Here is a 15,195-nt window from a genome sequence, read left to right on the forward strand (position 1 = left end):
TAAACTGCTGCATTTTAATCAAACCAACATATAATAAAGATATTTATACAAGTATGTTAGTGAATCTATAACTTAAATAAATTACACTTTCAGACCAATGAAGGTAAATACTGGAAACGGCTCAAACTGTTTAAATGCTCTGAGCAATAAAAACTTCTGTCTGTTTTTACTACTTAAATGACACCATTTATTTATTATTTAAATGACACCAACAATATTAATGAAACGTCCAGAGATGCTTTGCAGTGAAGTTTAATGACAAAGGAATCAGACAAATAACATAACATGAAATGTGTCTTCATTCAGTTGCAGATTTGAACATTTATGACTTTATGCTTTTATATGAAGGAAACTGAGAAGTTAACTTGACTTTGCTGCAGTGATTCAGATTTTGATCTTTTAAACACCAGAATTATTAAAGAAATTAAACCTGCATTAACATCATAGAGGTGAAGATGTTTGTGTGTTACATGGTGAAAAGCAGATGCCCACTGAAGGTGGTGTGGTGATTGATGCTGTCAGACACTGTTGTGCCTCTCCACTGACGCAGAAACACGACATCTCCAGCCTCCAGAAGCAGCGTGACGCCGTTAGAAACAGCTGCATCCTGACCCGAGGGCTGGTACTCATATGCGATGAAGATGTTCCCTGAGTTCTTCACCAACACAGCACCGATAGGACGACCTCCTTGTCCAAAGATGTGCCACTCGAAGTGATAGGCTCCTTTCAGCGGCGCAGTGAAGGCACCTGTGGAACGTTTGTTTATGTCATTTTATATGGAGAATCAACTGTTTGCCACATCGGCAAAAATTTAAATGTTTAGTTCAGGTACCTGTGTATGGGCTGTAGGCGTTTCCAATGTTGGTGACGACGTGTTTGAAGACCAGAGTGGTGTGTTCAGTAAAGGTTCGACTGACAGTAGTCACCAGAGAGGCAGAAAAAGCCACCTGTTTACCTGAGAGAGAGAGAGAGAGAGAGAGAGAGAGAGAGAGAGAGAGAGAGTGAGATTCAGCTGTCTATGAACACAACCTTGGCATCATTATTCTCTGTAGTTTATCCTCATCACTTTAAGAAGATATTTCACAGGTATTATATTATAAACGGGTTGTAAATGTTTTAACATGTTTTTGTTAGAGGAGACGTGATTAATTAGGAAAATATATTCTGGTTGAAGATATTTCACACACCTTGCTGCTGTATCTTCAGCTTCTCAACCTCAGTCTGCTGTTCCTCCAGTTTCGCTGCTTGTTCTGAAGAAAACATGCAGATAAAGTTTAAGGGAGGGAGAGAGGGGGAAGAAGAGAGAGGGGGAAGAAGAGAGAGAGAGGCATAGATGAAGATAAAGTTTGTTCGTTACTGTTCATAAAGTAAATATTACTAAGTGCTTTAATATTTATTAAAATATGCCATGATACTGAAACAGATGCAGAATAACAGTATTTCTTCGGGTTTAAATGCAAAAACTGTCAGGATTGTACCAAAATGGCAGGCCAGAACCCAAGAGCACGACAACAAACAGTTCAGGTATAGCAACAAAGTTTAATGAGGAATCAAACCAGGTAGCGAGGCAACAAGTCCAAGAGGGGCAGGCAAAGGGATAATCCAGAATCCAAACAGGATGGGTCAAAACACGAATAGGCAGGCAGGTAAACAGGCAGGAATTCAGAATTGGCTGGAGAGCAATGTAACACAAAGACAATCTGGCAGGGAACTGAGGGAATGAACCGGTATATATACTGTGGGGCTAATAGCTGATGGAGAGCAGGTGAGTGTGGTTAGGCCAGGTGGAAGTAATCAGCAGGGAGTGCAGAGCAGGGGGGAGTGGCCGGGTCTGAAATGACAAGAGAGTTAATATGGGAACAGACAAGTGACAAAAAACTAAATTGTGGCTGAAGTAGTGACAGAACCCCCCCCTCTAGGGACGGCTCCTGACGTCCCACCAGGCTGATCAGGATGGTCCCTATGGAATGTGGTGATGAGGTCGGGGTCCAGGATGTGGCGAGCCGGGACCCACGAGCGCTCCTCAGGGCCATAACCCTCCCAATCAACCAAGTATTGGAAACCCCTTCCCCGTCGTCGCGACCTGATGAGACGATGAACCGAGTAGGCAGGCCCTCCATCAATGAGCTGGGGGGGCGGCGGGGGTCTGGAGGAGGGCTGGAGCTGGGACTCTTTAACGGGTTTGATCTTGGATACATGGAAGGTGGGATGGATCCTCATGGAGCGAGGAAGACGGAGACGGACTGCAGCAGGATTGATGACTTTATTGATGGAGAACGGACCCACAAACCTGGGAGCCAACTTCCTAGACTCCACCCGGAGCGGAAGGTCCCGTGTAGACAACCAAACCTTCTGACCCGGAGTGTAACCGGGTGCAGGGGTCCGACGGCGATTGGCATATTTCTGGTATCGATCGGACGAGCGCAGGAGAGCAGCACGGGCCCGCACCCAGGTGCGCCGACATCGCTGGACGAACGCCTGGACAGACGGGACACTGGCCTCTCGCTCCTGCTCAGGGAACAATGGAGGTTGATATCCTCGAGAGCACTGGAAGGGGGAAAGACCTGTTGCTGAACTTGGAAGTGTGTTGTGAGCATACTCCACCCATAGGAGCTGCTTGGACCAGGAGGACGGGTTCTGGGATGTGATGCAGCGCAAGGCAGTCTCCATCTCCTGGTTCATCCGCTCAGTCTGGCCGTTGGATTGAGGATGGAAACCCGAGGATAAGCTGACCGTGGCCCCCAACAGCTGACAAAACTCTGTCCAGAAACGAGAAGTGAACTGCGGCCCCCGGTCGGAGACAATGTCACAGGGAAGGCCGTGCAGACGGAAAACATGATGCAACATAATTTCAGCTGTCTCCTTGGCAGATGGTAACTTGGGCAACGGAACAAACTGAGCAGATTTAGAAAATCTGTCCACAATAGTAAGAATAGTGGTGTTACCCTCGGAGGGAGGCAGTCCGGTGACGAAGTCGATCGAGATGTGGGACCACGGACGATGAGGAACAGGCAGTGGCTGAAGAAGGCCCGCAGGGGCATGGCGAGCGATCTTGTGCTGGGAGCAAACACAGCAAGCAGCGATGAACTCCTTGGCGTCCTCTTCCATGGTAGCCCACCAGAACCGTTGCTTCAGCAGGGCTAGAGTGCGCCTAACCCCTGGATGACAGGCAAGGCGAGAAGAATGTCCCCACTGGAGGACCTGAGAGCGGAGATTCACAGGCACATACAGACGATTATCAGGGCAAGCACTGGGGGCCGGGTGGTCGGCCTGGGCCCGTTTTACCTTGTCCACAATGTCCCAGGTAACTGCGCCGATGACCATCTTAGTGGGGAGGATGCTCTCAGGATGTGTGGGAACATGTTCGGATTGGAACTGACGGGACAGGGCATCTGGTTTGACGTTCCTAGAACCTGGGCGATAAGACAGGGTAAAATCAAAACGATTAAAGAACAACGCCCACCTGGCCTGACGGGAGTTCAACCGTTTGGCTGACCGGATGTACTCCAGGTTTTTGTGGTCCGTCCACACCACAAACGGATTCTTCGCCCCCTCCAACCAGTGCCTCCACTCCTCGAGAGCCATCTTAACCGCCAATAGCTCCCGGTTTCCAACGTCATAATTTCTCTCCGCTGGGGACAATTTGCGGGAGAAAAAGGCACATGGATGTAACTTTTGGTCTTTACCTGACCGCTGAGACAGGACTGCCCCCACCCCGGAGTCTGACGCATCCACCTCAACGACAAACTGGCGTTCTGGATCTGGTAGGATGAGGATGGGAGCAGAAGAGAACCGTGACCTTAACTCACTGAACACCCTTCCTGCAGCAGGGGACCATTGGAAGGCTACCTTTTGGGGGGTGAGGGCTGTCAGGGGAGCTGCTACAGAACTATAGTTGCGGATAAACCTACGATAGAAATTGGCAAACCCCAGAAATTGTTGAAGCTTCTTACGAGTGGTGGGGACCGGCCAATCCACCACCGCTTTAATCTTGGTGGGATCCATGTGAATACTTCCGACTGAAATTATGTATCCCAGGAACGACACCTCAGTGGCATGGAACTCGGACTTCTCGACCTTCACGAACAGCTGGTTCTCTAGGAGTCTCTGGAGAACCCTGCGGACATGCTGCACATGGTCCTGTTCGGACTTGGAGAAGATGAGGATGTCATCAAGATAAACAAACACAAATACATTGAGAAAATCCCGGAGCACATCATTCACTAAGGCTTGGAATACTGCAGGAGCATTTGTGAGTCCGAAAGGCATTACCAGGTACTCGTAGTGGCCCCTAGGGGTATTGAACGCCGTCTTCCACTCATCCCCCTCCCGAATGCGAACTAGGTGATAGGCATTCCTGAGATCAAGCTTGGTAAACACAGAGGCCCCTTGCAAAAGTTCAAATGCAGAAGAGACGAGTGGGAGGGGGTACCTGTTCTTAATGGTGACATCATTCAGACCGCGGTAATCGATGCAGGGCCGGAGGGATCCGTCCTTCTTACCCACGAAGAAAAACCCTGCTCCAGCAGGTGATGAAGAGGGACGGATGAGGCCTGCTGCCAGTGAGTTGTTTATGTATTCGTCCATGGTCCTGGTTTCCGGGGCTGACAGAGAGTAGAGCCTCCCCCTGGGTGGGGATGAGCCAGGGAGGAGGTCAATGGCACAATCATACGGGCGGTGTGGGGGAAGAGAGGTGGCCCGTACCTTGTTAAACACCTCTTTTAAGTCGTAGTACTCCGACGGGACACCTGAGAGATCTGGGAATTCATTAGAAGAAGGGGTGCTGCAGGCAGGTAACAAGGCAGATTTCAGACAGACCGCAAGACATTGATCACTCCATTGTAGAATGGAACCGGTTCTCCAGTCAATGTGTGGATTATGTTTAATTAACCAAGGATACCCCAAGACAACTGGCTGCTGAGTTGCATTAATCAGGTGAAAGGTTAGTGATTCAGTGTGGTTACCTGATATGCCCAGATGAATGGGAACTGTGCGATGGGTTACCGTGCAGAGGAGGCGCCCATCGAGAGCAGTAGCCTCAATAGGCTCGGCCAAGGGTTCCTGGTTAATACCCAGCTGCATGGCAAGGCCCCGATCCAGAAGGTTGGTGTCAGCTCCCGAGTCAATGAGGACAGCGACAGTATGGGACAGACCATTAAAGTTGAGCTGGGCATGAAGTAGTGCTCGAGAGGGACCTTCAAAGTTCTTGATGCGGCTCACCAGCGCCCTCTGGATTCCTGGTGAGCCCTGTCTTTTACTGGACAGGATGACACGTAATGGCCTCCCTCTCCACAGTACATGCAACAGTTCTCCCTTTGGCGCCGTTGTCGTTCAGCAGCTGACAGCCTGGCCCTGCCCAGCTGCATGGGTTCAACTGGGTCACTAGAGGCAGCAGCGGTAGGAAAACACGTTGAAGTGGAAGGTGAAACTGGAAGACGTGGAAGGCTACGGGAAGTGCTGGTCAGTACCTTCTCTCGTCTCCTCTCCTGGATACGTCCATCGATGCGGATAGCGGTGGCGATGAGAACGTCCAAATCCCCTGGAGGATCCCGGGCCGCCAGCTCGTCCTTGATGGCATCAGAAAGTCCGTTGTAAAAGGCGTCAGCCAGGGAGGAAGAGTTCCAGTCACTCTCTGCAGCGACAGTCCGGAACTCGATGGAATAATCAGTCACTCTCCGGCTCCCCTGAGCCAGGTTAAACAGACCCCGAGCAGCCTCTCGACCAGGGGTAGCATGATCAAACACCTTCCGAAGACCCTCAGAGAAGGCAGCCACAGAAGAACAGAGAGCCGACTGCTTCTCCCACTCGGCGGCACCCCAGTTCCGGGCCCGCCCAGAAAGCTGGGTGATCATGAAAGCCACTCTCGACCTCTCCGTGGGATATGTGAGAGGTTGTAGTTCAAAAGTCAATGAGCACAGAGTCAGAAAGGAGCGACAGGTATCTGGAGCTCCAGAAAAGCGCTCTAGAGCACTTAAGCGGGGCTCTGGCCGGGAGACAGCAGGGACAGGAGGGCTGGTGGGTGGTTGAACCGCTGGGGTCTGGCTGTCCAGCGTGAGCTGCTGGAGCTGGCCGCTCAGAACCTCAAACTGCTGATTGTGGCGTTCCGAAGCTTCCTGGAAAGCCACTTCCATAGCGGTGAACTGTCTCGAATGCTGGTGTAGGGCGGCACCTTGTGCTGCCACTTCTTCCTTAAGAGCCCTTGTGTCGGCTGGGTTCATCTTTTGGCCAGATTGTACTGTCAGGATTGTACCAAAATGGCAGGCCAGAACCCAAGAGCACGACAACAAACAGTTCAGGTATAGCAACAAAGTTTAATAAGGAATCAAACCAGGTAGCGAGGCAACAAGTCCAAGAGGGGCAGGCAAAGGGATAATCCAGAATCCAAACAGGATGGGTCAAAACACGAATAGGCAGGCAGGTAAACAGGCAGGAATTCAGAATTGGCTGGAGAGCAATGTAACACAAAGACAATCTGGCAGGGAACTGAGGGAATGAACCGGTATATATACTGTGGGGCTAATAGCTGATGGAGAGCAGGTGAGTGTGGTTAGGCCAGGTGGAAGTAATCAGCAGGGAGTGCAGAGCAGGGGGGAGTGGCCGGGTCTGAAATGACAAGAGAGTTAATATGGGAACAGACAAGTGACAAAAAACTAAATTGTGGCTGAAGTAGTGACAAAAACACAATCGGCCAAAAGTTTTAGAAAATATATATCTTGACAGTTTTTGTTGTAATTTACTCAGTTTAATGTCTCAATGTGCTCTGGAATGAAGGTAATCAATCTATATGATCAAACAATAATATAAATCTACTATTGCCTGCAGGTCAATACTGTCCTCATAATATCTCAGAGGGTGTAGTGACACAGTCCATTCCAACATTACTTTTATACAGACATTGCATCAACTTGCAAGGCTTTATTTACTTCAAAAGACCTTTGACATTTTTGGTAAGCAAAAGTTTACTTCTTCCCTTTATTTCAGCTCATTCACTGGACTTGAACTGCTTGCATTTGAATAACACTGGAACAATGGGTCTGATCTAGTGTGCTACACTATTATCCTGACAGACACTGTACCTTTATTATCTGCTTGCAGGTATCTCATCTCCACCTCCTGCTTAGCCAGTGAGGCAGTGATCTCTCTCAGTGCAGCGTGGACGTCCTGTGGATACTGCTGTTGGTCCGACAGAGTCTTATTCTCTTCGGCGTAGACGGAGCAGACGAGCATCAAAAGCACAAGGACCTTCATCATGACGCTGATGGTTGAACTGTGTGATGTGTTAACCTGTGATGTGTTTATGTAGAACAGCAGAAAGAGGCGTGGAGGTTTTCTGAGTATTTCATAATTCCCAGAAACAAACACACGTGGATTTCCTCATTTTCAGAATCATAAACACACTGACAACATCTTTCACTTGAGGAAGTTTGTGCCAACCAGTGGTGGAAAGTAAGTAAAGCATGAACAGGAAAAGAAAAACAAATGTTTGTTCAGATCCAGTGTCATCAAATTAGACAAAGACTTCATTCAGGGCGCCATTATATCTCTATACTGGGAACACCTCTGAATCCCCAGATAAGAGGAAGAAAACGAGTGATGAGGGAATCCCCAGAACTGAACACATTTGTATTTTAAGTTGGTTTTCACTTCATGTGTTTCTTAAATGATTTCCTTCTCTTGAATTAATTAATAATAAATTCAAACAGGAAGGCTTTTATGAATAAACTCAGTAAAGATTGTAAAGTGCAGCTTCCTTGAAGTCTGTGACCCTGAATGTGCTCGTACATCATCCTGCTGATGAATGAATGAAGTTATTGTGAGCATGAAAACATGGAGCCACGTGAGGGTGAATGATTGCATGGTTGATGTGTTACATTAACTGATGCATTACTTCCAAGCTGCACATCCTGCAGGTCTGTGACTTTGCAAATATGAACAATGAACAATATGAACATTTCCTGATTTCATCATAAACACCATCAACTTCCTGGTTCACACACCTCTAGTCAGCAAACAGCTAATGTCAAAATATGGTTCACTTCTGTTCAATCAAACATTTGCACTATGGACCTCCTTTAAAATGATAAATAGTAACGCAAAGCTCTGGATCTACCAGTTATTCTTTGTTACTTCTCTCACCTATTGTCATGAAGGCTGGGCCATGACCCAAAGAACTAGATTACATGAGAGGCGGAAATGGGTTTTCTCAGGAGTGTGAGAAGATCAGTCATACCTGAGAGACTCTGAGATCAAGATATCAAGATTGTTGGCAATGACATTTTCACGTCTCATGCTTCAACAATAAGATATTAAAGAAGAAAAAAAATGTATGAGAGAAGACACGAGAGAGGAGAGCAACCTCAGACCTGAATAAACACAAATAAAAGTGTAAATAAAATGTATACAAAGAACAATAGTGTGTAGTGTTCAAATCTTTATTCCTCTTCTGTAACTCCTTTACGTCATTAGCCAGTTAAACCATATTCATTTAAAATAATTCTCAAATCCTTTCCTTATCTGGCTTTATCGTGGGAGAACGTGAAGCCTACCTCAAAAAACACTTGTTAAATTAATTTAAATTCAAATATTTAAGGTGGTGTATCAGTAAAGAAAAATGTCCCATAACATCCACAAACACTAGAAAAAATATTCAAAATGTAAAGAAAAGAAAAGGCCAGTCCCCTAGGGGTTGCTGCAGCCCTACCTCCCTCTGCTCTGAGATCAAACATCTAGTGGACTGGTGTGAGGAGAATAACCTCAAGCTGAACGTTGACCAGAACATGGAGCTTATAGTGGACTTGAGCAGGAAACAGCAGAGGAGCTTCCATCCTCTCAGCTCAAACAGAGCCCTGGTGGAGAGGGTGGACAGCTTTGAATACCTCAGTGTTCACATCACACAGGACCTGTCTGTCTGTCTGTCTGTCTGCTCTCACACAGGACCTGTCATGGTCCTGTCACACCAACACCGTTGTGAAGAAAGCCTGTCAGCGTCTCTACTATCTCAGACGACTGAGAGACTTTAAACTTTAGTGTGTAGCGCGGTCGACCCTCAACTACAGGGTCGGTGGTTCAATCCCCCGTCTCCCCGCCACATGTCCAAGTGTACCTGAGCGGGACACTGAACCCTAAATGTCTCCCGATAGTTAGCTTGCACCCTGCTTGGTAGCTGCTGCTGCTATCGGTGTATGAATGTGTGTGTGAATGGTAACGTGGGAATGGGAACAGGTCTCCCTTGAATAAGAGTCTCCGGTCTCAATGGGATTTACCTGTAGAAATAAAGATTAAAAAAAAATCCCAGTCAGTGTATTTAGGAACTTCTAGACCATAAGAGCGGGAGTATCACCACCAAGCAGGAAGCAGCCTCTGTCTGTCTGTCTGTCTGTCTGTCTGTCTGTCTGTCTGTCTGTCTGCCTGCTGCCTTCAGGGAGACGCTACCGTCACTGCACATTGCCCTGTGCAATTGTGTATGTAACAAATAAATTAAACTGAAGTCGTCAGGACGGTTTTGATGAAGTTTCAGCCAATTAAGAAGTTTGACAGTAGGCTGAATCAATTGGTTCGGACAGATCACTTGTGTATTTTAAATTATCTTGGTTTTAAATTGTTGGATATTTATAAACACGTTCAGTTTGTAAATGCCGGTAACCCATACTGTACAATGTACATTTATATTGTACATTCCTAACATAAAACCTCGGGGTAATCAACCTTTCCTGGGTTCACAGTGGGCTCTGTGGATTTACTATTAGATATCCTGCCCATAGGAAGGTAATGTAATGTAATCTGGTTCGATTGGGTCACGACGACAGATTAAATAAAATCACTTAGAGGTTCAGTCTGTAGAATTTATTGTCAATTTCCCTTTAACGGATTTATCTCTGATCGTCAATCAGTGTCTGTGTGATACTAAACACACACTGCACTTTAATTAATCACTGCAACACACACAGACACACACGCACTCACACACACACACACACACACACACACACACACACACACAGAGACACACACACACACACACACACACACACACACACACACACACACACACACACACACACATATAAAGAGAGTCTGCAGATTCATAGTGATCCATTCAGGGCAGACAAATCCATAAGTGCTTTTCTCTGTGATTTCTTCTGATAACTCCACAATCACAACAATCTGCAAAACATTTTATTTTATGTTTTGGGCTTTTTTTTAGACATTGGCCAAAATGATGTGTTTGCTCCTGGTCCCACAGCTGACAGTGTTTGCTCCTGTCCCCACAGCTGACAGTGTTTGCTCCTGTCCCCACAGCTGACAGTGGGACATTCACTGTCCCCACAGCTGACAGTGGGACATTCACTGGATGCTAACGTCTGTGAAAAACGGCAAAAACACAATGAATACCAAACATAGATCTTAGAGGTTCTTATTTTGTCAACCAACAGCCAAAACGATCGTCTTGAAACTATGTGAAATGATAAAAAGACGTAAATTCTTGTCTTTCTTATTGTTTTGATTGGGACAAATTGAACTCTTCTGATACTGAGGGGGAGATGTGCCCCAAATCTACGCCTACGCACACACTCATAGTGAAGCCAAGCAGAGAGACACACTCGGTAGTAAAAACCAGTGGAGAACTCACAAAAAGACCTCTGTGTGTGTGTGTGTGTGTGTGTGTGTGTGTGTGTGTGTGTGTGTGTGTGTGTGTCTGTAACTGAGTGTGTGTGTGTGTGTGTGTGTGTGTGTGTGTGTGTGTGTGTGTGTGTGTGTGTGTGTGTGTGTGTGTGTGTGTAACTGTTTTTGGACTTCCTGTCAGAGAGAGAGAGAGAGAGAGTGGAGGGAGGGCGAACGACACAGAAACAGATTGAAAACAGACGTTGGCTCCGTCTCTCTCTCACACACACACATACGCACACAGACACACACAGAGCCACACACACACACACACACACACACACACACACACACACACACAGACACACACACAGAGCCACACATACACAGCCACACACACATACGCACACACAGCCACACACACACACACATACGCACACATACGCACACACAGCCACAGACACACAGAGCCACATACACAAACACACACACAGCCACACACACACACAAACATACGCACACACAGCCACATATACACACAGCCACACACACACACACAGACAAACACACACACACACACACATACACACACAAAGAGCCACACACACAGAGCCACACACACACACACACACACACACACACACACACACACACATACACACACTCACACACACACACACAGACACACACACACACACACAGAGCCACACATACACAGCCACACACACACACACACACACACACACACACACACAGCCACACATACGCACACACATACGCACACACAGCCACAGACACACAGAGCCACATACACAAACACACACACAGCCACACACACACACATACGCACACACAGCCACATATACACACAGCCACACACACACAGAGAGACAAACACACACACACACACACACACACACATACACACACACACACACACACGCAGCCACATGCACACACACACACACACACACACACACACACACATACAGTGCCAAACACACACACACACACACACACAGCCACACACACACACATACGCACACACAGCCACATACACACACACACACACAGACACACACACACACACACACACACACACACACACACACACACACACACACACACACACACACACACACACACACACACACACACACACACACACACACACACTGTGAGTCAGTCTGTTTCCATTCGTCGTCCGTCTGGAATGAACTGAAGAGAAGAAGGAGATCAGCATCAGGTCTGTTTTGTTTTTATCCGTCTTTTCTCTCTTCCATAACATGTCTTCTTTCATACTCTATCTCTCTCTCTCCCTCTCTCTCCCTCTCTTCCATAACATGTCTTCTTTCATACTCTATCTCTCTCTCTCCCTCTCTCTCCCTCTCTTCCATAACATGTCTTCTTTCATACTCTCTCCCTCTCTCTCCCTCTCTTCCATAACATGTCTTCTTTCATACTCTATCTCTCTCTCTCTCTCTCTCCCCCTCTCTTCCATAACATGTCTTCTTTCATACTCTATCTCTCTCTCCCTGTCTCTCTCCCTCTCTTCCATAACATGTCTTCTTTCATACTAGTATAAATCAAAGGTCCAACATGTACATTCAGTTTATTTGACTAAACCTTGTCTGTTTGCGTCTGTATATTTCTCCTATACAACCATCTTTAACGGACATTGTCTCAACATTAGTTTTTTTCCAATGCTTTGAACCAAATATCTCAACTTCTAAAGCACTCACATCAACTAAACTTTCCATAATCATTCCCAGCACTATTCTGAAGGTTAATACTGAAGGATTTGTTCATATGTTGTTCATTGTTTGATTTATGAGACTTTTTCTTCTTACAAACAGGCTGAAAATGCATTTTTAAGACCTGTACATTTGTGAAAACTGTGGAAAACCTCAATTCTGAATTCAAATTCTATTATATTATCCTTCTCTTTCTTTTAACAAAATATAAGTTATTTTGCAGGATGCTGCACATGTGAACATTAACAGTAAGATGATGACAGCCTACTTTTGCTCGTAAAATAAAGTATAATGTTTTTTCAGTCCGGACTGTTTGTGAATTGAAAAACATACAGTGTTAATACTCAGCCTATAGGTTCCTTAAAATGGTAAGTTGCAAGCTGCAGTGACCCCTTTGTTTACATACGTTTACAGAGCCTAGGCTGTGTATTAACCCTGTTTACAGAGCCTAGGCTGTGTGTTAACCCTGTTTACAGAGCCTAGGCTGTGTGTTAACCCTGTTTACAGAGCCTAGGCTGTGTATTAACCCTGTTTACAGAGCCTAGGCTGTGTATTAACCCTGTTTACAGAGCATGGGCTGTGTATTAACCCTGTTTACAGAGCCTAGGCTGGGTATTAACACTGGATTGTTTGTTAGTGCACACACAGTACGGACAGGTAGCAGATTTTGACAACAAGCTTTCTCCAGAATCACTGACTCCACCTTTAACGACCTGACTGGTTAATTAGAGTTAAAATAAAACAGTTCATGTTGTGACGTTTTGTTTGTTTGTCTAAAGGTCGCTGACACCAGGCCGCTGTCATCCAATCAGGAGCCAGGAAACATGGCGGCGTGACACAGGTGAGTGTGAGGTCACAGCTGCTGTCAACACTATATTGCCCCTGATGCCTTCATGCCAAGAGGTTTAAAGCTCTAGAGCGTAACTTCTGTCTCCCCCATGAGGAAATCTGAGTAATTACAACAACACTGTCGGTGCATCTACATGAGGTAAAGCCTTCAGTGATGGCACATGGATTTTATACCTTCTGCTGTACGTCCAAGTTTTTTCTTAGCAGTAGAATCAATAACTGAAACATTTCTTGGGCTCTTCTTGGGATTTTTCTGAGCTCCTGCACCAGTGTCAGGAGGGGGAGGGGGGCACCAGTTTGTAAACGCTGCCATACTGAGAAATACAGAGAGAGTTTTGTGGAGCTGATAGGCTTGTTCAACTTTGTGTCAACTGGTTTGGAGATGGCTAGAATGTAACACATTCACTTATACGAAAAAAGTTACACACTGTTGCTTTAAATCTGGTGGTGGTCCATGATGCAGGGTAACTGTGTGTCCCTGGCTCTGAGCATTAAAACACATTCCGTGGTTAGCTTGGCTGTAGCTCTGCATAACTCTGGCTGCGTTCCAATCCCCATACTTTCTACTATTTAGTTTGGTAGAAAAAAAGATTTAGGATGTCCTGATTCTTGTGGTCAGATTTAGTATGGTTAGAAATACCCAGATGTCTACTACATCCAACAGAGATTTTTAGTGTTGAAAACAGCATGCTATTTGGGAGATTCTGACCCACAATCAATTGCGCACCGGAAGTGACGTCACATCGACGAAGCCTCCATATGAAAACAATCGGGGAGATGCAACGGATATAAAAGCAAGAGGCAAGATCAAGGAGCCATGTAAGGATGAAATAAATAAGTTAAAGTATGTCCCTAGTGTAGCATACTGCATCCTAACTAGATTCGGTTTATGGTTCAGATGAAGTATGTAGAATAGAGAAAAGAAAGAGTATGAGATTTGAAACGCAGGGTTAGTATACGGGTCAGTGACATCATCGCGTTCTGCAGAGCTCTGATTGGCTTAGAAGTGAAACGCTGGAAAGTTTCTGTTGCCCACAGGAAGTGCTGGTCTGTTTATTCTGTTATTCGGTGGTCGACCCACATTCCTCCAACACACAGCCTCTTCTGATTGGTGGACACACACACACACACACACACACACACACACACACACACACACACACACAGACACACTGCAGAGAGAAACACACATACACACACACACTGTAACACACACACACACACACACACACACAGACACTCATATGCACACACAGACACACACACACACACACACACACACACACACACACACACACACACTGTAACATTGCATAGAGAAACACACATACACACACACACATACAATGTAACACACACACACACACACACACACACACACACACACACACACACACATACACACACACACACACACACACACACACACACACACACTCATATGCACACACACACACACACACACACACACACACACATGCACACACACACACACACACACATGCACACACACACACACACACACACACACAGTCTGCTTGAACCATCACAGCTGAAACGTTTTAACAGACGTCTGTTTTCAGTCTATAAACTCTGGAGCCTACATTTCCCAAGATGCAACTGGGACCTGTGTTCCAAATCTCTTTCTCTCTCTCTCTCCATACTACAGCTGATCATCCACAGCAGATTTTTGTATGTTACAATTTGGACATACTTTAACTTATTTATTTCATCCTAACATGGCTCCTTGATCTTGCCTCTTGCTTATATATCCGTCTCATCGCTGGTTGTTTTCACTGGGAGGCTCAGTCCATGTGATGTAACTTCTGCTGCAGTGCATTGTGGGTCAGAACCTCCACAAAGCTGCTGGTTTCAACACAATTAATCCTAAAGGGGAGACTGGGACCCCATGACTCAAACACTCATTCTAGCCTACGTCCACTAAACTTCTCAACATTTCAACATATTGTAATCTAGTACACGAGGACAG

At 46.1% G+C, this 15,195-nt stretch overlaps 2 protein-coding genes across 2 annotated transcripts in view; one reads left to right on the forward strand and one right to left on the reverse strand.

Annotated features, from left to right (window-relative positions):
* Positions 1-311: 311 nt before the first annotated feature.
* LOC307260541 (uncharacterized protein) overlaps positions 312-15,195 on the reverse strand; it is a gene marked incomplete at its 5' end in the record, with an annotated part of 198,439 nt that continues 183,555 nt past the window's right edge. The window contains 3 exons of the mRNA XM_080040813.1: positions 312-747; positions 833-955; positions 1,188-1,241. Of these exons, the coding sequence (XP_079896939.1) occupies positions 467-747; positions 833-955; positions 1,188-1,241 (458 nt within the window). The 3' untranslated portion in view covers positions 312-466. The remainder of the gene's footprint in view (positions 748-832; positions 956-1,187; positions 1,242-15,195) is intronic.
* The window catches only part of LOC307260267 (platelet-derived growth factor receptor beta-like), a 48,826-nt gene continuing 45,410 nt past the window's right edge, over positions 11,780-15,195 (forward strand). The window contains exons 1-2 of the mRNA XM_080040458.1: positions 11,780-11,848; positions 13,136-13,197. The gene's annotated coding sequence lies outside the window, so the exon portion shown is untranslated. The remainder of the gene's footprint in view (positions 11,849-13,135; positions 13,198-15,195) is intronic.

Source organism: Ammodytes marinus (genome assembly GCF_949987685.1).
Source record: "Ammodytes marinus genome assembly, chromosome: 14".
NCBI lineage: Eukaryota > Metazoa > Chordata > Actinopteri > Uranoscopiformes > Ammodytidae > Ammodytes > Ammodytes marinus.